Source organism: Bombus impatiens, unplaced genomic scaffold, assembly GCF_000188095.3.
Source record: "Bombus impatiens unplaced genomic scaffold, BIMP_2.2 scf_0517, whole genome shotgun sequence".
In the NCBI taxonomy this organism is placed as follows: domain Eukaryota; kingdom Metazoa; phylum Arthropoda; class Insecta; order Hymenoptera; family Apidae; genus Bombus; species Bombus impatiens.
In genome coordinates, this window is record NT_176936.1 from 806,111 (window position 1) to 833,343 (window position 27,233).

The 27,233-nt window shown below is 36.0% G+C and overlaps 1 protein-coding gene across 1 annotated transcript in view; it reads right to left on the bottom strand.

Annotated features, from left to right (window-relative positions):
- The window catches only part of LOC100743509 (trehalase), a 33,567-nt gene extending 7,517 nt beyond the window's left edge, over positions 1-26,050 (bottom strand). Inside the window, exons 1-6 of the mRNA XM_003491118.4 lie at positions 25,492-26,050; positions 9,494-9,610; positions 5,625-5,926; positions 4,871-5,049; positions 2,132-2,313; positions 807-1,053 (exon numbers count right to left, since the gene is read on the bottom strand). Coding sequence (XP_003491166.1) covers positions 807-1,053; positions 2,132-2,313; positions 4,871-5,049; positions 5,625-5,926; positions 9,494-9,610; positions 25,492-25,598 — 1,134 coding nt within the window. The 5' untranslated portion in view covers positions 25,599-26,050. The remainder of the gene's footprint in view (positions 1-806; positions 1,054-2,131; positions 2,314-4,870; positions 5,050-5,624; positions 5,927-9,493; positions 9,611-25,491) is intronic.
- Positions 26,051-27,233: the final 1,183 nt, after the last annotated feature.

The window sequence follows — 27,233 nt, forward strand, 5'->3', positions numbered from 1 at the left end:
ATTTATATAAAGCTTATTGTATTTCGAGAAATTGGATACAGTTTCTACAAGAAAGATTGGTTGCAATCAGAAAAAGAGTGCGAAGCAAAAGAAGATTAAATTTACTTAACCGAGTGCGAACACATTCCCCTTCAATTAGTTTCAGATAACGATCTTATAATATTATGTTAATTATATCGACCAACCTCAACCACGAGAAATTTAATATTACATAAGCTTGCATAGAAATCAGTTTTATCTAACGTTTTCCACTAACATTTTTGTCCACGTTCCTTTCACATATTTTTTTTAATTAGCATACCATTTTCATTCTTCATTTCACTCTCGGGTTTAACGAGGTGTGATATACTAGACATGGCGTTAGAATTTTTAATTACATATTTCAAGAACAAACTACTACTTATGCACATAATGAACAAACAACGTTAGTTTGTAAAGAAATCTCCTCTATGTATGTGTATTGCATATAATCCTATTTTATTGGATAATTATGATAATCTCACTCCAGTAAATAGAACATTTCTAGAGCTAATTTTTGTAGATATTCTTCTTTAGGTTATTTAGATGTATCTTTAGATTTGTCTTTAGATTATCACATTTCTAACGATGATAATTTCTCTAGATTCTTTACATTGGGATAAAATTTCTAAATAATCAGATTATGGCAGGTGGCTTATCCACTTGTCATATAAGTTTCTCTGGAGCCCTTCGAACTCTACCAATATATTAGAACAACATCGGGCAGGCGAGTTTATGGAGAGAATTTGAACAAAGCTCGGTTTCGCAATGAATGCTCCACGGCTTACCGCATTGTTTCCAAGCAGACTGTGAAATTCGCCGAGGAGCCGGGCGTTTTGTTGCAGAATCGCATTAAGGTCGACAGGTATAATGTGCTGCGTAGAGATATTCAGTAAACTGAGCGTTCTGTTATTGTTGTCCGCTATACACCACCTGTTGGAGAAGTCCCAGCCACTTTCGGCGCCTGCTTTTATATTGTTGTAGAAGAAATCCCGAGACTTTTCGGGCAGTAGTTGCGCCTGTTCGTAGTCTTCCCTGATATCAAAAAAAGAAAACAAGTACACGCATGTATGAGTAAAAATAGACAAATCGAAGGATCGAGGGATCGGAGGATCAAGAGGTTAAAGAACGAGGAATCAAAGGATTCCCAGAAGGACAGATCGAAAAATCAAAAAATTCCAATGCCGACAGTGCGAAGAATCGAGAGATACCGAGGTGACAGGATTGGCGGATTCACGAATTTCCTTGAACTGATAAATAATCGCCAATAATACTTTACTGAGAAAACAAAACCATCTTTTCAGCAATCGATCAAAATTTAAAATGCTAGTCCTCGATTTCCATCAAACATTTTTTCACTGTAAACACAGCTACGCGTCGCGTATCATAATCATTCGCGATATGTCGTGACAACGTAAACCAAACATCAATGTAAATCAGGTCAAAGGTATAGCAGTTTCAGAGTAGTCTCTCCCTAATGCTAAGTTGTATAAGATCATCGTTTCCACGTGAGCGAAATACAAACAGAAATTTGGCAAACTTTGAACGCAACTGCATTCGAAATTCATGTATGAGGAACATGAATATGGCCATAACTCGTGAATCCGTTATTTGCATTTGATTATGCCGCATCATATTAACAGTTCTAAGGAGCTGAAACATTTGAATAATTTCCATTGTAGTTTCAGGGTGTGCATTTGTCGTAACAAATTCGAAGCTTATATACCAGTGTACGTGCTTTGAATGTAATTTCGTTTACCACTATGCAAATCCATTTCGAAAGTTAATTCATTTCTATACATTAACATTGAAACAATAAAATTGACGTGTAGGATGTTATTTCATATTGATCACTCCATTCTAAGCCATGTCGTTATCTTTGGAAGAAAGTAGATCAAACTTAAGATGACATACATTAAAAAAAAAACACGTCGGTTTATCGAATTAAATACTTCGTTAATGGAAAAGTTTACATTCGAGATCTTATGGAAGATAAACTGTATTTTTATCTATGGCAACGTCGTGGTTTTCGTTATCTAAGATTAGGAATCATGCATGCTTATATACGAAATGTAAATATCCAAAACGATCTCAAATGAAATTAAAAATTAACCTGTAACTTTCCGGTCGAGGTCTCGTGCTGTTGACGGCATAGTGCCCCATTTTGTACGTTCTTCCGTTTTTTTTTACGTCGATCATCCTTTTCTGTTGCCAGAAAGCAAACTCACTTTCCAAGGTCGGTATAACTTTGCGCAGATAATCGTAGTCCCCAGTAAAGTCCAAGTATTTTGATACCTATCAGTCAAAATCAAACATTATTATATGTACAATATCTTTTACAGAACGTAATTGTAGTGTAGAATTCATTTGTAGAACCTACTATGCAATAACAAAATTGACACTTGCAGACGTCAATCTTTATAAGGTCATTTAATTATTTCAAAAGTTTTTAAAATATATATTAAAAAATATAAAATATATATTTATAATATATTTATATAAGAAATAATATAAAATATAAAAATATATTAAATATATATTTAAATATATATAATATGTATATATATTATATATATATATACATAACTAAATATGTAATAAATTAATATATATTTTAGAGTTATTTAAAATTTCTTGAGTTCGAATTACGAATGATCAAAGTATTCGAACTGGTTACTATAGTAATTTGAGCGCTACTCGGGCGCCTTCAGTACAAATCGAGCAAAATCGAAATTTATAAACGTTGGTATATGTCCATGTCCAGCAAACTTCCGCGATATTTGCGATTGTTGTTCAGAACTTCGGTATCTTTGGAATAAACAGGCGTAGCTGCAATCAGACTATTCTTACCGAAAACACATTGGAGGGGCTGACATTTGGAAGTAGAAATTCTGCCGTATCGAACTTTTCGAGTGCGGTACTATGGAACAAAGTTTCGAAACGCGCGTCATAGACTACAATAGTCTTGGCTAGCGGGTTTGTTCCACTAAACATTTCTTCCCGCCATAAAAGCACTGTTACCTGAACTTTTTTATTTTGATACATTAACTCGTCAACTATCTTATCTCTGGATTTTCCGTTTTCGAATTTTACAAAGAATCATTAACATTTAAAATTATAAAAATTAAAGTCTATCAAATTTATCTTACTTGATTAGCGTTTTCTGGTAAAACGACTCGATATTTTTAATTGAAACATCCAACAGAGATCACGTTAAAAAATTTCAGACCAACCTCTTTATCTCGATCGAGTTTAAAAGATTCTGAAAATAAAAAATGAAATATCCGAAGTACAATTCCAAGAGGAATGCTCTTCGTCTTGTCAAAGAGTTGGTTGGAAGAACCGTATACATTCACGGCAATCTTTTTACCAGATTCTGAAATCTTCATACGCTGAGGAAAATAATTTTCTCCGCGTGAACTAAAAGAGTTTGCACAAGCATGATTTTCGTGGCTCTCGCGGGTTTTCTGAGTTTATTCAAACGAGTGCACCGAGAGTGACTCTAAATTTCACGAGTTAGACTCTTCGCCACGAACCATATTTCTTTTCCTCTTTTTCTCATTTTTATAAAAGGCCGCGTTTATTTCCTAGAAATGCAAAGACCTGTTCAAGTTATTCGGTTCACGTGCTTCTGCGCAAACAACTTCTATTTCTCTGTTTTTGGTAATATCAAATTTATTTGTCAAGGTAAGCGGTAAAAAATGTTTCACCATTCTTGTATAATTAAATTGAATTTTAAATTAAAAAATCCTTTGTTCGACTAAGATTACTCGACTCCAAGTTCGCTTATTGAATTCCCTATAACAGAAGTCCGACAAACTTAATTTCTCTTTCATTTCAATCCTTGCAACGTTATACCTACAACAAAACCGATAATAATAGCAGCGAGCCGACATTCGTCAACCGCGAGATATTAATCTTTTTCACGGTACTCCATTGCACCAAGGAGAGAAAGAAACAGGAAAATTCAACAATTTCACTATGAAAGGACCACTATGGTTATATCGATCTCGGTCTTAAACTACAGACATTTTCCGACTATTGAGTTTCCCCAACTCAATTGTGTGGAAATCTTCCAGTGCTAGTCTCGCCACACCATAGGAAAGGAAATACGAAAACTTTTAGCCGATGTTGCCTCGAGGAAGTCGAGTTTCAGGCAACTTTAAAATTCTTGTTCCCGCGAAGTCTCTGCGACAAACTGAATGCAGGATTCGACGACTATAACCCTCAGATGCTGTATCATTCGCGTCGCTCGTAGAAATTTCTAAGGACAAGCTATTATCTGCCGCGGTCAAATGACCTTCAAATTCGATGGAATATGTCTCGATGAGATAGAAAACCGACGCTAATTGACATTCCAAACAACATTATCGTTTAGTGGCGTCCACTCGACCTGGCGGTCGAGCAGATTTATTTTTCGTGAAAAAAATAATTCCTTTCGTCGATTCGTAGTTATAGCGAATTTTCGGGGGGAAAACAAATCTTCGAGTAGAACGAGGGGGCTGCTACCTGTTACGTAATTTTACAGAAATTCCAAAATACAAAATGCATAAGTTGCTACGATTAATCACAAAAATTAAGCGAACTACGTGTATTGCATCGTTCGTTTATTCGTACATCACATTTTGCACGATTTTTTCTCTTAAATTATTATGAGAAATATTTGTTATTGTTAAAACGATGGCTAACGGGCCAAAACAAAAAAAAAAAAAGAGAGGAAAAGAAAAAGAAAAGAAAAGAACGAATCTGTTTGCGATTTGATAGATTCTACATATTTGGGATGCTACGTACATATGTACACGGTTGAGAGAGGAAAACGAGTTTAAAGTCAATATGGAAAGGTATGACGTACCATGAGATGTATTAGGGGTGGTTGGCTCCTCATGAGGTAATAAATTCTACCACCGTTGGGTATAAACCCATATTTCTGCACCATGTATAAGAAATTGTCTATCATTCCTCTGGCAGTTTGATACATGTCGGATAACAGTAGCCCTTCAATCACCCAGTAACTGTCCCAATAGTAAAACTCTGTCAGGATAAAAAAACATTGTCAAAGTATATTTTAGTACTTCTGGCATTTTTACAGATTCGCGTTTAAAATCTTACGATTTATAGGGGCTAAATCAAGTATATTTTTGCATTGGTGAAAATTTCAAATTTTTGGTAATTTGTTTCAAAACTGACCACTTCGGAATACCATACTTTGTACCGCTACTTAATTTGCATACCGTTCGTGATTTATTATTAATATATTCGCTGGCGGTCGTATATCAGCTGATCGTTCGGGTCAATTGGATTATATGTTAAACATGAAATACAATAGAGTGAAACATACAGCTGAACCTATGGTATCGAGTTGCACAAAGTACAATGGACGACAAGTTTTATCTTCATTACAATTACAAAATAGGCATAGTTAAAAACTAAAATTCAAATATCTGTTGCAAATGTAATGGTTTACAAGCAAATAAAAAGAGATGATCGGTTAATTACTAAACGAAGTAACTTTTTGACAAATAAATAATTTAATGTTTAGCAGGTCTTTAGCGATAAAAGTTACTGCAATCTGTATGATGTATTAGAAATTGGAAAATTTATTTTACCTTTGAAACGACCACCAGGAATTATTAAACCATTGGGCACGTAAATCAGACTATGCCTATCCGGCTGCCTGGCAACTTCAGGATTCACCTTCCTCGCCAATTTCTTCCAAATTTCGTTCAGATCTTTCACCCACTCGTAGTACTTGGGTTCTTGGATGCGTTGCAAGATCGAGGGATTATTCGTCCAGTCTGACAGTGTCCAGTTTACTAGCTCGTTCGATGCGACGAAATTTTCATTAACATACTGAGTCAGCTGGCTTTTAGTCGGTTTGTTGTTTGTTTCTTTCATCAACTCGTAGAAGCTGTAGGGAGTGAAAAGAAACACGATCGTCTAGTTAGGCAATCATAATAATGAGATGTAAAGAAAATCTATCAGAAAGATTCACTAGTATAATGCTGATGATAAATATTCATTTTTATTAAAAGATCGCTTTAAGAGAAAATAGCATTCCTTAACTCCAGAATTATTAAACTGCAGATTTTTTATGCACTTTTGAGAAATTGGAATGTGGAAAATTACACAGAATACACATAATATGAAAAAATATAAAAAACATACAAAGTATAGTGGTTTCCATAATATTTAGTAGGTAAACCAATTTTCTATCAAAGTTCTATCTTTTAACTGGGTTTCTCAAAAGTATGAATTTGCATAAAAATCCACAGTCTAATAATTAATGACCTGCAATGGATGAGATCGTAATTGAAGTGCCATGCTGGTGTTATAAATTTCCATTTTACATATTTCTGTTCGCAGAAACGTATAAGACATAAAATAAAACTTTTATCTACATCTAATATATTCATAATTTAGCCTTGCTCCTGATACAGGAACGATCAGTTCCATTGATCGTTAACACTAACCTTACGATGAGCTTTACGTTCTTCCCGAATTCGCTTTACAATGCTCATAAAACGAGAGAGAATTTCGCGTTTCGTTCGAGCCAGCGAAAATTGCCAACCGTATCTCTCGAACGAGACATTCGCCCAAAATGATGTTCGCTTTATGCCGGTGGGTTGACCACGGAAAACGAATTGATCACCAAGAAAATTGCGAAAAGGTGCAGACGTTCTATAGTTCTCGATACGTTCTTCCACATTCTACAAGTAGCGAATTGTAAGAATTTTATGCATTTCCAAACTTTTTTCTCGTGGCAACGCAATGTCGTGAGAACGTTTCATCGTTGACTGGAGAAGAAAGATTGATTGATCGTGCACTCATCGCCGCAACAAGCTTTGTGTCGTTTTCAACCGAATCGTATTCTTCCATTGTTGAGAAATCTTTCAACTTGAGAAAGATTTGAAAGAATCATTGATACGCGTGATTACTTGTTTCCATCGTATGTGAATAATTTTCTTAAAATGTTAAAAATGCTTTCCTTGGTTCGAATTAAAACAGAGGTATTGAAATATCGAAGATTCCAGAATCGCGGCAGAGTTAAGAAAGGGAAAATTGTTAAAGAGGACAATATTTAGAAAACTGGGGACTGCTGATAGATTTATCGAAACAATTAATTTTAACGATCTTAAAAATTTCACGTTTCAGCTATCTCATAATCGCAGGAATTTATAGTTTCCCCAAGTACTTGTTATTTTATCGGGTAAAACTTTTATTCGCTTGCAGTAGCGGTTATTTAATAGATATGGTTATCGCAAGATCGAATTGGGCTGCATTCGACGATAGGATAAGTTCACGGAGTAATCCGCTACGATGGAAGTGGACGAAAGCGAACGTAGCCGAGTATCGTAAACTGGATACTATAAAAGTCCCAGTAAACGGAGTGATTTAACGTAGGAACAATTTAAAAACGCGTCTGGTCACCGTGATTTCGTTTTCGGAGCGATCGTAAATTGCAGACGGCTTTGTGCCGCTTATTCATGTTACGCGGAAAGAAAGAAGGAACATTGGAATTTTACCTTAACACTAAGTTTACGGGTGTTTCGTATATACCTATCTCTACGAGCACCCGTCAATTTGACGGGTAAACGAAAATACACATTTTTCTTTAAAAAATCGATTTATTCAAATTAAGTCTGAAAGGAACAATATTAGGCTTCACGTTTAAATAAATTATTAATAAATAATAAATTATTAATAAATAAAAAGACAATATTAGGCTTCACGTTTAAATAAATTATTAATAAATAAAAAGTTTTTTTTAAATTATCACTAAAAAAATAACAATAACATTAACACTAGATTTGCGGGACCCGCCAATTTGACGGATTTCGAACTTCGAAATGAAATATCTCAAGAACCATAGCATTAATTTTAACTATTTTGCACTTTCCGAATTATGGAACAGGTTTATAAGTAATAGCCAGGTTTGTTATAAGCCATATGAAAATATTTCGATAGATGAGCAATTATTTCCAACGAAAGCCCGGTGCAGATTTACACAATATATGCCGAATAAGCCCCATAAATTTGGCATTAAATTTTGGTTAGCAGTTGACGTCCAAACAAAGTATATTTTGTGTGATTTCCCTTATATGAGGAAAGATGAAACTCGATGCTCAATACCGTTGAGCGAGTTTGTAACACTAAAATTAGTCGAACCATATTTACAACGAGGCAGAAATATAACGACAGACAATTTCTTTACAAGCTAGCTAAAAAATTGCTAGCACAAAAAACAACTTTGGTTGGGACGATCCGGTCGAATAAAAGAGAACTGGCAAAACCAACGAAGGAAAAAAAGGACAAGATGACTTTGTTTTCCTCAGATTTATATAAATCAGAAAACTGCACACTTACTGTGTATAAAAGTAAACCTAAAGTAAAAGTCCTCCTTCTAAGCACCAAACATACAGGTGTACGAAGAGAAGATAATTATAATCGTGTTCCAGAAACCATTGCTTTTTACAATAAAACAAAGTTTGGTGTGGACGTCGTTGACCAAATGGCACGCAAATATAGTGTGAAAGCAGGGGGTTTCCGATGGCCCCTTTAAGTCTTTTTCAATATTTTGGATTTGGCAGCGATAAACGGGTGGATATTATATAGAGAGTGCATCAGATCGAAATTATTCAAAAAGGAATTCATATTTTGTTTAGCCGAGGACTTAGCTGGAGAAAACAAGAAAAACATTTGCCAAAGATCAGACGCTTCATTTCTGTCACCTTCAAAGTCAGAAGTGCGAAAAAGTTGCCAAGTGGGTTATTGCAAAAAATATAGAAGTAATAATTATTGTATATATTGCAAAAAGATCATATGCGGAAAATGCACAAACAACATTCAGTATATTTGCAAAAAATGTGCTCAATACATATGATTACCCTGTACTGTTAATGTTATTATTATTTTTTTAGTGATAATTTAAAAAAAAACTTTTTATTTATTAATAATTTATTTAAATGTGAAGCCTAATATTGTCCTTTCTGACTTAATTTGAATAAATCGATTTTTTAGAGAAAAATGCGTATTTTCGTTTACCCGTCAATTTGACGGGTCCGTAGAGATAGGTATACTACATATGATACAGATTTCGAAAATTAGAAAGCCTAGGAAAGAATAATTTTGTGTATAAATTCTTTAGATGAAATGATTAATTTACGATGCAAAATGGTTAAAATTGGTTTTTGAGATATTTCATTTCGAAGTTCGAAATCCGTCAAATTGACGGGTCCCGTAAACCTAGTGTTAAGTGAAATGAAGCTCACTCTACTATTTAAGATCACAAAATATCGAGCAATTGTCTCGTTTGTGTGTATTCTTTTATTCAGAAAAATGAAATGTTATTACTGATTTATGCTGAGTTGATAATAATTATACGAGACACTCGATGGAACGTTTACGATATTAAAAGAAATTCTGTTCGATAGCAACAAGTTTTAATTGCGTTAAAAAAATCGTTGGTCGAACTTACTTGGCGAGAGTTATTTCAGGGTCGTTTATCTGTTGAAGATCGACGAATGTCTTGCTGTCGCTGTAGATATTAGATAGCTGCACAGTTTTCAGTAGTTCTCCGGTACAATAAATCTCACTGGAAAATAAAAATAAATAAATGACAAATCTATCGATCTGGAATCATCGTATTTGTCTTGTGTGCTATTCTTACATAATTTCTTAGATAACAGTGTTCTCAAACGTAATATCAGAATTATAAACGTAGTTATAATGAGTTATCGCCGCAGCCGTAGACAATAGCATGAATCGATAATCTGATTACATTGATCAACTGTTCGCTAAACCGATTAACTCGCGATCCGATTTTGGTCGTATTGAAAGATCATGCAGCAAGGAATAAACACAAAGTCTATTAGAAAATCCTAATCAAATTCCGTTTTATTACAACCGTACACACGGTACATTAAACCGATGACATTTATATAGCTATTATCGATGAACATATGCATGTATATACGCGTAAAGGCTAGCGAAACACATACGCATATATAAAACATAAATCAATTTGTGTTTCGTGACTCTGATTCTGACGTTATTTGATAGTTAAAAGGCAATAATTTAACATTTTAATAGCATATAATTGACGCCCTATGGGAAATAATTGCGCTATAAATACGAAATGTAAGTATTTTGTGTTACGACATACGTTTTCGTGTTACGACGCGATCAATTCAATCTCGGTAGAAAACTATTGTTTCTACCTCCGACTAATATGCTCGTTTTATCTATCGATCTGCGGTCTTATCTCAGCTTTATCACACGACGTTTAAAGAGCGAAACCTCGAGAATCGTGTTTATGGAATACATTGCGGTTGGAAACAACTTTTATCTGCTCCCATCGAATCACACGAGACCATCCAACCGGAGATTCGTTGAATTTCACGGCGCATGCACGCGCACTACAATAAAAAGGTTTGTTTTTACAAGTCACGGTAAATTTCGAGATTATAAAATTCTGTTCGTAGAGAAGTCCGGTCCATGTCAATGAACGATTCATTGTCACTGTACAATTGATATATTTCTTGTTTAATTTAATATTTCCTTGAAAGAGAAGAAAACAGAAGAATCCTGTGCCGAGATCTAGAAAAATCGCCTGATTTTCCCTGACGTTATCGTTTTCGTTTGAAAAAAAAAAGAAAGAGGAAATAAAAAACCGAATGTTCTCCACCTCTTTCAACTTTCGAAATCCTTTTATCTTTTTTGATCTTGCATTGCATTTTTTCTCTCTTCCCTTCGAAAGATGAAAAGAGAGCAACGACGATAACGTAACTATTGCTGGTTGCTACACCCTAGATTTCATACTAACCACCGCGTGTCACAAAAGAAGAAAAAAAGGAAAAGGGAAGAAGAAAAGAAAATATTACGGAGCTGTCGAGGTTGTCGACCTTCGTCATTCCGTTACAGTTTCCCTTTCTACCGGATATATACGAGCGTTTTATCTTTGGCGTGTTCAGAGAAAGCTATCGGAAGTCTACTTTTGATTGATGGAATCTTGTTGCTCGAGCTTTCAAAACTCCTAATGGATGACACACTTTTCTTTTTTCACAGTTCGACAGATACGTGTGCACGTTAAAATATACGTGTATCCAAGCGTTTTTCTCCCATGGGACGTACTAATCCTAAAAGTAAATGTACGTAATGCTAGATTTCCTGTATCTTTTGTCGTTATCGTCGTGGTACTATATTTTTCTTGATTGAAAATAGCAAAGCGTTAAAACTCGTTATTAACAGTCCACAGTCTTCGGGAAATGTAAGAAAATATTATACGGCGTAGAACATGTAAAATTATAGAGAGAAAGATAAAAATATAGAGGATACTACGAGAAGGTGGACGATGAAACAAATCACGATCTTTCCATATCGGGGTGGTCGCCTCTCTATGGAGGAACCACTTCTTCAATCGTTTCGAGAATATTTCGGATAAGGCAAGCCGTTTCACCCGAGCCATGAATTTCTTTAGAGGCTACCTGCTTCCTCTGTTATCGTTTTATCGTTTAGCCGGATGTACCTTCGTCAAACTTGTACGTGAATGTCCGATAGAGAATTATGCACCCGTTTGGGATCGAAATTTCTTCGCAATCCCGTCATAAAAATTCCTATACATGTTTCATGAACCCTCAAGCTACGTATATATTTTGCATATAATGAAAATTTATAAAGTAACTTTAGGAAACGCGAGATGTTCGATTAGCAAGCTCCCTTCAGGTTTTGTCTCAATTTTCTGAGAGCTCTTAAGGGTTTTGCATGGTTTCGTGTAAAACCATCGCCCTTCAATACCGATAACCGATATTCTTGAATAGAAAGCAAACGACGAATCATCATTACGAAGCCCTGCCCCGATTATGTCTTTCCCCCAGGCCCTTTGTTTCTTTTCTGTATATTTGCCCGGCTGATAATGTTTCGAGAGCTCTCCTTAATTAATTAAGGTTATTTCGTGAAATCGACATCAGTCGAGCTTCAAGCAGAGAAAAGATGGTGAATTCCGCTTTAAAAAAGGTTCCTCGGGGGTTCCTTCAATCGACATATTCAACACTCCTCTTTCTCTCTCTCTGATACACACACACACACGCACACACACGCGCGCGCGCACACACACACATATTTTATCTGGATCCGTGGGATATAATCCAGAATAAATTGCCTCTTAAATTCGAGTCCCTTGCGAGGTTCGAAATGAAGTATGTTTATACTATTCTACCACTTAAAGCGTACAAGATGTATAAAGTAAATTAATCAAAATCGGGATTACGTAGAATTTGTGATACACTATTACCACTATACATATATCATATGACAATTATCAAGAAAATTGGCTTGTTACTGTGTATGATATATTTTATCAGTCCACTTTATTATGGTTTTCAACTGGAGAGACAAATTACTTGCGTTAGGGTATTTGACTTGTTCTTTCTTTCGATCGTTTCTTCTTTGCCTCTATAAATCTATTATCAACGGCACATCGATGAAGTTTCGCGATACTCGTCGGTCAGAGCGAATAAAGAAAATTAATATGAAAGAGAGAAGGCAATTATTAAATAACAACTAAAGGCAAATTTCGAGATACAAATCTGTAGACTTGAATCGAGTATCTCGGAAAGTTTCGCGTGTCTAACAAATTTCGTTACATCTTCAGCGAATGAGGATTCACGGTTGCTCGCTGAACTAAATCTGCTTTCCCTTGTAATTTGAGATACACGCCCTCGCAACATTTCCACGCTGCGACTAACTCTTCGCCTCTGAGGAATTTCGGATGATGCTCTCTGTCAGAGAAACGCCGCTTAAGGTCAGGCAGGAATGTACTTTTCAACAACGAACTACATTCAAACTTTGAAATATGAGTAGCTAACTTCCTTCGAGGAAATTATGTCAGTTACCTTGATCGGGAGGAACTCGGTTATATGTTTATTAGACGCGTCGCCAACTTATATTTCATGAATGATAGATAGCGATGATGAAAACTTGACCTAAAAGTGGTAAAGACTAAGGTTAAAACTGGCCTGCGGTAATACCACGGTACTTTTGTATGTATTTATACGTACTATGTATGTATTGCAAATTCCATAAGAGATTCTTATATTGTTGATCGTTGAATTACATTATTGATTGTTGAAAAAGCAAGTAAACATTAAAAGATACACTGGAATCGAATTGATAAGATTAATTCTGAAAAAGATAAATGTCGAGCCATGTATTCTTATTGCGACTGAAAATGGTTAAATCTGCGTTTAAAAAGTTGAAAATAAGATTAACAGTTAAGAAGAGTCAGAGAAAAATTTTCTCACTAAAATAAATTTTACGCGCATACGTCAGTAAGAGATGACCTTATTTCCAGCAAGAAGGGATAAATATTCCTGTTTAAAGAATTATGCAGCGGGCTGTGTCAAGATATTATGCATACAGTACCGTAAATAATATTCGAAGTTATCCAAGTAACTTTGCCAAGTATCACGACTTTTGTATACTTTTACATCCCTTGGAAGTAGACGATAGGAAAGTTCGAGCAAGAGTAGCATAGCACGCACATTTGATGATAGGTGATTTTGTAAATAATATGCAAACGAAGTAATATAACACCGGAGATGAACCTATGAGACGTTTGAAATTCTAGCTGCGATAAAACAAAAGTATCAAAGGGGTTGAATTATGGTTGTTTCCGTGTTTAAACGGTCGATAACGCTATTATGTCCGTTTATTAAACACCTCGCACGTTCTCATATATTCTTGTAATGACCGTGATTACGATTGTGGGATTATAAGGTGGATTTTCTCACGACGCTATTATACGACAAGCTGGGAGAAAGACGGGAAATCATGTTAAATCTTAGAAATGGAAAAGCATTTTATAAAAATATCCTTCTGATCTACATCGATTCCAAAGTTAAAAATTATCTTTGGGAGCACAATAAAATCTTATTTAAGTAAATAATTTTACTTAGAATTTAATAATAAGTACCAGAACAATATATAATATTTAATATCTATAATATTAGATCCTCAAAAAATTGTTGAATTTGAGACGTTGATTTCTCACGAAAAGTCCGCACGATAGAAAGTTAAGGGAAAGTCCTGTTACCACGATAATTATCTACCAATCTGGAAAACCATGAAACCACTGAAAGAAAGCGATGGTCTGATCGAAATCAGAGTATCAAACGGCGAGTCAATCGTAGTCGTTTGCTCAAAATGATTAAATTTGAAACCAAATCTCGCTGATATCGTAAATTTCACAGACATAAATTACGCAAAAGCTCTTGGCGAATCGCCATGAAAACGCGAATCACAGACAACTCGTGTAAACCATACTTATTCGACCATCAAATTCTGCAAAGTATCTCGTAAATTAGCAACAAGACGACCGGTCAATTAAGTGCGAAGCTCGATCCAGGACCGTTAAGAAACTCCGATCAAACCGGAATTCCAGTAATCTCGTGTTCCCTCGTAAAATGATCCACGATCCACGAAACGACGTAATTTTCTGCTTGCAGAAACGTCTATAGACGTTTCAAGTTACCAAGATTCACGCCTTAAAACGGATTAAACTTTCTCCTTCCATGATCCCAAAAGTTGTAATTGTTTTGGCTATATAATATTCTTTAAATCAACTTTAACGTTCGCTTTACCTCGTTGATATAGGCCTAAAAAACATTTTTGACGATCTGGACGATCGTGGCTATCACTCGACTGGATAGGAAATCGATTGTATATCCTGAAAAAAGTACAAGCATCGAGATAAAATAAGGTGCGCACTGGAAAGTATCGCGTATTCGATAGAATAGAAACAGTTTAAATAATCTCTAAGCTAATAAAATTCATCGTGCGTTGTTCTACATTATTTAAAGCAATAAACACAAGCAGAAGTATATAGAGATAGCATTTAACAACGAGAACTCCTAAATCAGGGCATAATGAAGCGCATAGACAAGCATTAAGTGAATTTACTTGAAAACAAAACCTCCTATAAAATAATTTTATTCCATAACTTCAAGCTATTAATTGTACCATTAATTACAGAATATCGTCCGAATATCAAATTCGTGGGACGTTTCGTAAATCGTCATCGTTGTATGGAGAATGATAAAACAAACCAATGAAACGGACAGCGAGATTTATTTTCATTTAACGGATAATACGTATTTATGGATAATGCGTACACGCTTAAGGTCTTTGCCTAAGGAACCATTACCGATTTCTGGATTATTGTAAAGAGTATCCTGGAGTGGTACACAGATCAATATATCCAGCATTGGCGAGGATTAAAACTATGAACTGAATTGGATCAAGTCGGAGGGTTAACAGCGACTGTTCACGTAATTGGAAGTCTCTAAAGCGACCAATTGGCTGGTAAGCCAAGTAAATTGCACGAAGAACAATGGTTTTGTGGCTTACCTGCTAACTAGAAGGCAATATATTTCAGAGAAACAAGGTGATTCGAGGGTGGCAGCAGATTGATAGGGAAAAAAGCGTTGGGATATAACACCGGTGTATTGTTTTATATTGTTATATTCCATTTTCGGGAATTCTGTTGTAATATGTTTCGTATTCGTTTCGATTAATCTCACGTTGAACGGAGATAACAATGGAAGATGTCAGCGTTTGAATAGCTTCAATTGTAGAAAATCTTAAAACGCAAGTATATATATAATCGAACGTACACTTGTGGTAATGGCAATTTCCACGATTGTCGTATGGCTACATAGTTAGAATTATGAAGTAGTACGTATTAATCACAAAATTGCAGATAAAGTATTATTCTACTTGTAAACAACCTCTACATATTTCCAAACGTCAAGATGTTTACACGGATTGCATATTTTTCACACAACAAGTGGAAAAATGGTAACCAGGTCAAATAGAATATAAATTACACAAAAATTGAGTAACTCAACACAAACCGTTGCGAAACACCTGCACCACAATACCAGCCCGTGATATTAATCATTCAATTATGCTTTTATTTAGCGCAACTTAGTCGTATGGTACTTAATTTCAACAGCTTTGCCACCCTTTTCAATTTCCGTAATGAAGGTTCTATGGTAAGCGTGCTTTTATACATTATGTTCGTTCGCAGAATTCATTCGGTGTATCGTTCGTTGATTTTACCGAACACAGTCAAGATCAGGAATCTTCTCCTATCTTCAATCGGAGAATAAAAGCGTTGATAGAACAATTCTCGAAACGGTGTCCTAGGACGCTAGCTATCCATTCACGTAACGGAAATCCTTTTAAACGTAAAGCTCGCTGTTTCTCTTTGAGAATCGGTACGCAATTTGTACGTCGTTGAAATAACATTACTTTATATGAAACACGTTGGAATTTTCATTTATATTTGATTATGCGTTAATTTTCTCAGCGATACGGAACATAATTCGGAAAAGCATTTTCGAATCGTATTTTAACAAATATTCTTCGCGAAAGCTTTATATCGCAGCGATTTCATTCGCTATTATGTATGTACGTAGAAGTAATTTTCGAGCAATTCTGTTTGCAAGATTTGCAATTTGACGCCAATGAAAAGGGACACAAGATATACTATCGATAATGTGGAAATTACATTCGTCGGATAATTTTGCGACACGCGAAAAATTTATCGTTTGTAATCGGTCGGTATTCAGCACCCGATCCGATTGGATGGTTGTAAATTTGCTCGGTAGAATTCTGTAATTTTGTTTGCACGTCGATTTCCCGGATACGATATCTTTGAGGAATCGGGTGGCTGAAAAAAAAAGAAAAACGCGACAAAGTTGTATATTCAGCTTTAAGAGCTCGAGTGTCGCCAGACTCGTTTCAAAGATGCACCGTGTGTAACGTGAGTTGAGTGTGCTTTATCGTACAGGTAAACCTGGATCTATAGGAGCAACAGGTAAAATACTGAGAAATTTAAGTCGATAATAGAATTCGATACGTTCGCTGCCAATGATATTTTACTTTGAGAGAAGTTCACGGGGCTGTTAGGTCAAATCAATATACCGTAAAATTCACGACAACTGTAAAAAACCGCATAATGTAAGTACTCTTTATCATTTTTTTGCTCTTCCTTTTCGATTTTTTACAAAAAGAGAAATTCTCTACAGTCGAGTTAGAGCTTAAAGTGAGTAGCAGAACTTTTAGAGAGAAAAAATAAAAATTATTGAATTACTGTCGTAGGTAGAGTGTTATCGTGCAAGGTAAGAATCATTGTGTGTAATGAAATTGTTATCGCGTTATTATTTACGAGACAGATACGCATAATTAAATATTCCTGCAATAAAGAAGCGATCATTTTTCTAGAAGTCCCTTCTAACTTGGTCCTTCATATTTTGGTTGGTGACATTTCTTTAAAGAGTTTTCGCATGCTTTTTTCAAATTTCGTCGATCTAACGTCAGCGAGATTCTCCAGAGACTAACTTCCTTTTTATGAATCGACTTGGGCAAGAAGCAAATCGAATTGATTTCTTGATCGAAGTAATTTGACCTTTTCACCCTGCCTTATCACCTTCTCGATACGAGATTGAACTATTCCGGGGTTTCACGGGTCAATTGAAGAGTCGATCGCGCTTGTCTATTTCTCCTTCAGTTTTCCTTCTTGCGACGATTTTCCTTCGATTTATTCTGTCTTCATCAACCACCGTCAGACGAAAGTCTCAACAGATTGGTCTAGCAAGATCTTCGCCGCTACACGGGATGGAAAATTTCTTCCACAAACGGAGTCTTTCCTCATCCACGTATCTCTTTTTCGTTGCTCTTCTTTATCGTTAATATTCCATGCGTTCGTACCTATCGGAGCACGAAATGAATTTCGAAAATGGTATGCAGAGTGCATAAAGATTATAATTGAAAGCAGGAATTGCAAATGATGAAATGCATAAATCTAAATAAATCACGCTGAAAACATTAAAAAGAAAATTGGTTCCCATCTGATTACTGGAATTAATCAACATTCGATACGGATAAATCTAAATGATCACCGACTTTTGAATGGAAGTTATTTCGATTGAAGGACAGATGAGCGGTGTAAATATTCGCAACTATTCCTATCAGCGGAACAAAAAGGCGAAGAGTATATCGAAAAGCAGATAGCTCAGTTACGACGAGCAGCCGGATAGAAATGAAGCGTCGAGGGAAATTTCTAAGCGTCAACCAAGCTTCCTAAAATTTTTCAAGCTCGATACTTTTCGTAACCGAGCAAAAATTTGCACGACTATGCCTCCTTATGTACCGACAGAGACAGCAAGAAATTAGTAACTGTCCTTGCTGGTTTAGAATCAATGGTTCATATTACTTCTTCTTTTTTTTAACCGTCCGCTTTTATCTTCGTTCTATTTTCGCAGCCTGTATTTTGTCCTAGCAATTTTCCGGCATTCGGTGCACCCTTATCACGTTCCCTTTAAATGTTCCTCATTTTGGAGCAACGCTATTTTCAGGAATTGTCATGGATCTCGTTCCAGAGTGTTAATACGTGGCTAGATTCTTATTAGAAAATCTGATCTACAAACCTGATTCGTTTGACGAACCTAGTTACATTCCTCGCAAATTGTGCAGGATTTTGGTATCCTGATATTATCGACTTAAAGTGAGTACATATAAATATTGTTATTCTTCTAAATTAATTTCTGAATTCCGATATTGGCAGCTTCCACGAATCGCACGAATGTTTTAAGATTCAAGCAATTCCTAAATAATCAAGTAAAACAAGAAAAAATTCTTTAGCACAGGGAGATTCTGATTATTTCCTGGATAATTAAAGCAACACAAAGCTTTGTGCAAGTATATATTAACGTAACGCCGTTATATGTCGCAATGGACTGGTTCTAAGAGACAATCTAATATAAAACGCCATTATCGGCTGCTTACCTATGTTGAGTAGGACAAGCAACGTTTCGTAACGAATTCATAACAAGGACATGCCTGGAGTTTCACTTCTTTAGATGTCTGATCGATTCACAATCATAATTATAAACATTTTTACACAGCCAAGATCTCGGAGAACAGGAAGACTTCGAAGATAGACGAAATACTGAAACGTTGAAACTTGAAGAGAAAATTCTCGATAATATTTATTTCCCTGTGCTCTCATTTAAATTTGACACTTTATGCAGCTGGGACCATATTTTACTGCTAGTACCGGCTTATTGCTCAAGACATATAGATCTGCAAGTTTTTATGAGCTCGAACAGCTGCGAAATAATTTCCACCGATATCTTCAGCATGCCGAAGCAATAAAATTCGTCCATTCTAGTTCCCACGTTTCATCGGTCCATTCCGTTTCTTCTTCCGACGTGCGATATATTTCTAACTGTCTACAAAGGAACAGATATTCGCGTATAAGAACTCGTCACGTAATAAGAATTTCAATGTACTCGTGCTTGGTCCTTTTTATTGGCGCATCTTTGATCCTACGAGGAAAATACCGCGGTTCGTGCACACCTCTTGAAACAACCTTCAATCCGTTCTTCATCGCTTTCTTCCATAATACATGACGACACGAATACATTCCTTTCTGTATCTCTTTGAATGTTAGCAAATCGGTGAATTTATGGAGAAAAGTTTGACGTATGATTGCTGTTCTACGTTAGTACGTAGCGAGCGTATATCAAGCCACAAGGAAATATCTGCCTAAGCGTTCAGGAAAGGTTATTTTGTCAGACTGATTCACGAATGTATAAATAGTATTTTTTTTACAAATGCAATTATTCCAATCATTCTGGGAATTCCAACATTTAAGAAGAAGAATATTCGATTTTTCCAAGATATTTCTTCATCTAAGAATGTCTAAGATTCTCGAATAAATGTAAAATATCACGAGTTTGCACAAAAATTTATGTAAAGAGTTTATACAGCTGATACGTATTCTTCCCTTGCTAAAGTATGTATTCCTGGAAAAGAATGTTTCGCGAACGTCGTTCCTCGAATTTTAATAATATCCCTTATATCGAGTTTTGAGAAGCTGCGTTATATACAGTAAATCCTGTTATGAAGTAGGTATATGTTCGTTTAGAGAGTGCGTGATTTACGCGATAATAGAGGCAAATTTTTTTCAAGAAGGAATATTATTCTTGGTTATATAAATGCACACACCTTCTCTATACCGATGATAACCATATTATTCGAATGCTTTGCACGCGAAGTATTACATACTTCTTAACTAGCATATATACATATATACATATATATCGCACGTAATATCACAACTACAACTAATACTTGAGAACATTAACTACTCAATTAATTCCCTCTGTTGAAAGATAATGAACACGAAGTGTCATAAAATAATGAATATTTCATTTCAAACGACGTAATAATTCATGGCAGCGCTACAATCCTCGCGAAAGGGGCCGTACATCTCCAAGGAATCAATATCTATCACCATGTACCAATATCAATAATATCGTAATCAATCCTTTCAATTTTATCATCGTTAATAACTATTATTCGTCACGATCCTTTTCATGCGTTGAATCATCCGAATTTATTGTTCTTTCTGCGTGTTACGATCCATTTGACGGAATTAAACACAAATTCTATAGGTTCTTAGATTATAATCTGACTTGTAACGAGACGAACGGTGCCGTTATCATTGGACACTTTGCCTTGGCAACAACCTGTGTCGTGAATTTATGGGATATCGACGAGCCGGCTTTCATCGAGATCGTAAACCTGACCCTTTATGGCGACATTATACCAGACCGAAATGGTTGTACTTCCATTGGAAATGACGTCTCGTGCTACCAAAATGAAAGGAGAAACCGGGATGCTTTCAAATCCTGCCGCCAATTCAACCGTTGAAACGACGCGAAATTTTTTTGAACAAGTTACCTCTTCTTTCTTCTGCGATGACTTGAAGAAGTTACGCCATTCTCCCGCTCTGAAATCTCTGGAAATCCGAGATTCCAACTTTCTACCATCATTGCGGTTCGGTTGAATGGCTCAGCGAATACTCAAGCGAATCGAATGTCCAGAGGGGAATCAAAATTCTCGTGAATACTCAATGGGTGATCTTAATCAATGCTTTAAGAACAATACTTGCTTTTAAATTTACGGGAAACAGATATGTCTCCGTGTTGTGTTCGTTGGTGAGGAACAAGGACGATTTTGTTCGAGAGCGAATCGATAATCAGAGGGGAATAGAAATTGGTTCCAGGAGAATACAACGAGCTTACGTACAATCAATGTTAAGGAGAATACATTTGTCTTTTGGGACTTATGTTTCCGTACAGTGTTTGCTGGGAGAAACTTCTATTCGAAGGTAAATTGATTTAGAGAGGAATGTAAATTTGCTTTAACGTGAAATAGGGATGGTCTAAGTCAATGTTAAAAATAAGTTTAATGTCGTATCTTAGCCAAAAAATGCTGATTGTAGAGTCTATATCGACTAAATTGCAGTCCTCGATTATTTCATCGAATATAAGAAAGTAGAATTGTGCGATGATTCTCTTAAAACTGCTCGCGGGAGAGTAGGAAATTTGTATCCTTTGCGCTATAAAGTTGCAAAACGGGTGAAAAAAGAAAAAGTTGAAAACCGTGCATTAGGTCGGTAACGAATTATGAATTAATCTTAAACTCGAAGGTAAGCCATTGAACTGAATTCACAGTGCGATAATGAGGTCGGTTCAATTATATCTAATAGCGTCGAAAGTGCTGTACCAGTGCCTCTCGTTTGTTTTAGCTTGCATTGGTGAACGAGTCTACTACGGTTCTTTCGCGCATGCCGTTTCTCGTTCGCGTTTCTTTCGCTCGATCATTGATCGGAGAAATCAGATTCTGAATCGAATTGGAGCAATCGTTCGACTGAAGAAATAATTTTTCTCGAAACGAATGTGCGACTAAGAAGTATCATCGTTAAAAATAAAAATGAAGAAACGACATATTATCGATAATTATCGATTTATTTGCGAAGATAAGGGTAACCTAATTCTCTTGGTAAATATATTGTTGTAGAGCTCTTATTAAGAATGGGATTAGCGAGGAATAAAAGTAGATTCAATTAGAAGGAAGAAAGTGATATACTACTTTAAATCTCTCGTAATAAAGTCGCGGAGATTAACCAAAAGGGGACGAATTAAAAAATATTCCTTTGTTTGCAACATCGATGTGTTCATTGAAGTGATAATACAGATAAACAGAGGCGTACGATTAATGATAATTTGTCTGCATTCGAAATTGATAACGCTTATATCATGCCCTTGGTCAAGGAGTCGCATGCAAGCATGAATGGTCAAATACTATGCACGTGCTCGAAATGCGTTACATTAAAATGAGCTGCTCATACCGATTGATCTGATGAGATATTTGATTGATGAAGATGGTATGCTTATCTATTCCGGAGTAATTGACTATTCTAGTTCTAAACAACACAGTTTAACGCCACAATTTAACAGTTTAACAATACAGTAATCGCTGGCAGCATAAAAGAAAAATTATCATTCGGAGTTCTTTAAAGACACGTGTTTTCGAAAGTTTTAGAACAGACTGAAAATATGTTGTTATCAGAAACAACATTTGAAGAAATATTATTGTTTCCTTATAACTATACGGCATTGTTCAGTTAGAACTGAATAAATTATCGTTGAAAATATTATCTTGCCGGTATAATACCGGAAAATAAATATTAATGATAATTTTTATTCCTGCCACTTTTGTGCAGTCATTATTAACATTTTATCTACGGAGATACCAATGGTCTATGACTCCACAAAAATGCACCATTGCATAATTTATCGCTCGTGAATTAAACAAATAAGGTCGATATTTGTATCAATTATAGTATGTTTTCCGATAACGGTATTATCAAGAAATGTACAGTGTTTCACAACAAAATACTTTTTCCAAGAACAGATTTGCGATACATAAAATAACGAGAACTTGAATACAAATTTTTCAAATATATCATAATATTAATTTTTCCTTTTACAGCTACAAATCGCACAAAAAATTTCTCAGTATTTACTTTTCGTGTTCCTAACGAGCATAAACGAAATCGTGTATCTGTTTTGCATCATCATACGGTACAAATACAGGTGTCCAACAACGATCATCGCGGCTTTTCAAAACCACAAGCAGTGCGTACAAAGCATACTTTCGCGAGAAATTATTGTAATCTTATCGATCTCATTAGCACTAGCCTACTCATACTGTTCCCGCTTATCTCGTCATTTTTTGTTGTTTTCCCATACAGTTTAATGTCGGCAAAAAGCCTAGCATAATGATACTCGTGGATGCGTGAAACGATTGCGTAAAAAAGATAACCAAGTATGCTGCTCCTAACGAACGTGCATTTACGGGATTGGAATGGATGCCAACCTTGCATCGACGTAGTATGCAATAAATAAATCGTAAATTAACTCGTTCTAAAGAAAACTGGAATCTATTAAATTCATTCATCAAATTTCTGAAAGAGGAAACTTATCTTGAAACGGAGTTCTATTTTTGTTGAACTACGATCGTAAGAATAGATTACGAGAAATTGATTTTATCGAGTCGATATTTATTTTCGCCTTACGATTGATTTGACAAAGAAATGTACGTTAGAAAGAAAATTCTTTTTAATTTACAAATCTGTGTTAGATTCCAGAACCGTCATGTTTGAAATTTTTGTAAGTTCCAACAACTCAAGAAAATTTTTGGAACAATAAATCCATTTAATTTTCAGAATATTTCCGGAATATAAACACGTGCGGATTTATTAGTAACAAATTTGCAAATCGCTACGTTTACCTTAATAAAAAGAAAAAAAAGAATACGAAAATATATGAATGCAAGGATGATGCACATGGTGTGTGTTCATAGCAATCGACACAAGTGCTGACCATATTCTATTACTTCCCACGTCATTATAAAACATAGTATCTCGATGATATCAGAATTTCTGTTTTTATCGCCAATCAGGCTCGTGCACGTACGTAAAAGTAGATTAACAAAGTTTATCTGAGGTTTCAGTGCTTTCCCTGCTGAGGCCACGAATAAGATAGTGATAATTTGTACTAATGCAAAGTGAAGTTGTTTAGATATGAATTTTCAGCGGTACTACGCGTTGGAACTTTTGTTCGTTCTAAAAAGACTAGAAAAAATGGAAATTTGCATCGTTCTTGTATAATAATTGCAAAGCGAATATTATCGTTTGTAGTTAAACCAGCATGTACAAGCATGCAATATATACTAACCAGTAAAACTATACCTAATCCAGTAAAACTATATTTGTGTTTATTTTACTTTAAATTCTACGTTCGACAAAATTTTTCTAAGAAACGATTTAATAGCATTGTATTTTACGCACTGCGATATGAACTAGTGTATTTATGGGGTAGATAGATGATTTATTGGCAATGTATTGCAATTCAATGACTGCCCCTGTCTATTCTTTTGTATCGTATACTATTGTAGATATTAAAGGATTTCCATTCGTGAGTAAGAAAAATTCACATCGATAGACAGCCGAAATATTTTTCAAGTAAGGTGAAAGGAAAGTACCACTCGTAAATATAGAAACAGTCGGCATTACAAACTGATGTAAACATATTATTGTGTTAAATACGCTTTCAAGTATTATCGTTGTATTTACGGGACGTTGACTTTGTTCGTTTCTCTTTGTTTAAACCCAGTATTGATACGATTCAAGTGAAATTAAAATGGAATATCTATATATATATTTCTTTTAATAAAAGAGGAACGGGACTTTACGTTTCGTATCGATAATTGATTGCGTCGATGCAAATGAACAAGTAGTATTTTCGCTCCAGTCAACTCATTTACATTATTGACAAACACGAACGTTACAGATGAAAATTAATCGAACGTTCGACATTTTGAATGAGAATTATGCGTAAATCCGACTTCAATTTTTATGAATTCGTAATCGTTATTAGCATGCATAAATTTCTACGCATAATTATTCTTAATTCAACTAATTAATAAGGATAAGGATAAAATCTTACAAGCGTGTTTCTATCCAAGTAAATAACAGCTTATACGCTGTTAAAGTGATAGCAAATCGCTTGAACTCAGAAGCCTTGTAAATCCGAACGAAACACCTTAACTAAATACCCAGAAATTCTACAAACCGATGAAAAACCCACGAGCCATTACCAAGACAATCGCCTACTCTATCTAAAAATACTCGCCCGAATGATCGACCACCCCAAATTCTTCTTCCACCTGATCTATCGAGAAGTACACGCGACTTTTCGAGCCTAATCCACGTTCCCTTTTCCAAATCCTCATTCCCGATTGGCAAAGAACAGAAAACGTGGTGGAACAAAGATACTGGACAAAAGATTGAAGAAAGAAAAGGAAAGGAACGAAAAGGGAAGAACAAAGAAACCGAGTCTTCATCGGGGGAAAGTAGGAAGAAAGGAAGCGTATATGGGCCAAGAGCGTATACCATGCGCTGGCAGTCTTACGCGATGGGGGAAGCAGGCTTTTCAGGCAGGAAGAAGGCGGTTCGAGCGGCACCTTGCACACGCTTGCTGTTTCCCTTTCACTCACCTATAGCAGTCCGTGGCCTTGACGCTGGCATGTCCGATCGAGGCGGCATCGGTCAAGGCAGCGATCAGACCGATGACGCCGACAGCGATCAAAAGTCCGCTTGGCATAGTGCTTCCTGGAAGGAGTCACACACGGCTGGTGAGCTCAGGTTAAAAGTCGACGAACCTCTTCGGCCCTTGGTTCAACTCTGACGCCTGTGGATGATTTCCAGCAAGCCCAAGTCTCTTTCACCCAGTAGCAACAGCACGCAGCCGAATCGTTCGACGATCAGCCGACCGACTGATACGCGTGGCGCGCCACTTACAAACACGGCTCCTGGCGATCGCGCTTGGCCTTCCGCTGACAGTTCGCTACTTGCGGTTGCAGCACGCGAGACACACTGTGGTGCAAACGGCTGCTCGCTCGGACACTGTTGATGTCGAAAGCGACCAACCAATGTGTAAACGGAGACACGCGACTTTACACTTCTTATCGTTCAAGAATAGACGATGGTCAACAACGCTGAGAAAGAAGCCCGCGACGGAGCCTCAGTTTCCGAACCCTTTGTGCACACTGACGGAAGTCGCGATCAGTTATATGAGTCTAGTCGGTTGATAATGAGTCGCTTGTTCATTGGTCTGACACCGGAATACTCCCCCAGCCTGATTGGCTGTCGATTAACTTTGCGACCGCGACGACTAACCGTTTATCTTTCTAAGCGACCAAGGCGAAAGGCTTCACGCAGAGTTTTTTGCCTGTTCTTCCTAGCCAGCACGTGACAAGGATTTGTGATCGATCGTGCAAGGATCTCGCGTAAGGATCGCCCGTGATTCTTTCATCCGAATTTGTCTTAATGTTCCTTCGGGGAATTTTGATCAGGCGCTGATGAGACAAGGAATGATTACTGTGCTTGATAATATCTGCATCTTGGACACGGTCATTTTTACTGTTGTCACTTTTTCTGTTGCCCTTTAGTGCGAACGTTGAAATTTTTTCGAATTTTATGAATGGTTTCTATCCCTTATGTCACCACTTAAAATCATTAATCATGTTTTGCAATTATTCGTAACAGTTCACTATGTGTGAAATTTTGTTTAAAACACGTCAATTACTTCAGCCTTTGACAAATGATGCACAAAATTATCACTCTCTAGGTTTTAGATAAATGAATTCTAGTATCAAATTCAGATGACCTGAGTGATTTTACTATAGGTACGTGTAGTGTGATTATTGCACATCCCGAAAATACTATGATGTTTACTGTCTTTCGGGGTTAAAGTTGGATGATTATAATAATCGGTTCATTGATATTAACTGAAAACTCGAAAGTTTGTTTGGTTTGATTCGATAAGATATGGGTAGCTGTTATTGATTAAACTCGACCCAATATTCTTTAAGAATTCTTTAAAAATTCTTCAGATCCGATAATGACTTTAGAATTACCTACATCAGACATCGTTTTTCTGAAATGTGTCGTAACAAATTCGTCATTTATCGAAACCTAAATTCGATTCGTAAGAATCACGTGCGCGTTCATCTTAACATTTTTCTGACTCTTCTCACCAACATGTGAAAAACCGGGTACAAAGCGAAAAAGTATGAAACGTAGAAGACTAACGACTCTTGTGAAAAGAAATCTTTTCAAACGCTACAGGACGTTTATTAAGGAACGGAAGGAAATTAAATTTTTCCATGATCTCTCTCATAATATTACTGCTCCTATATCATTTCGTTTTCTTATATGCTGATGAACTGCAATTATT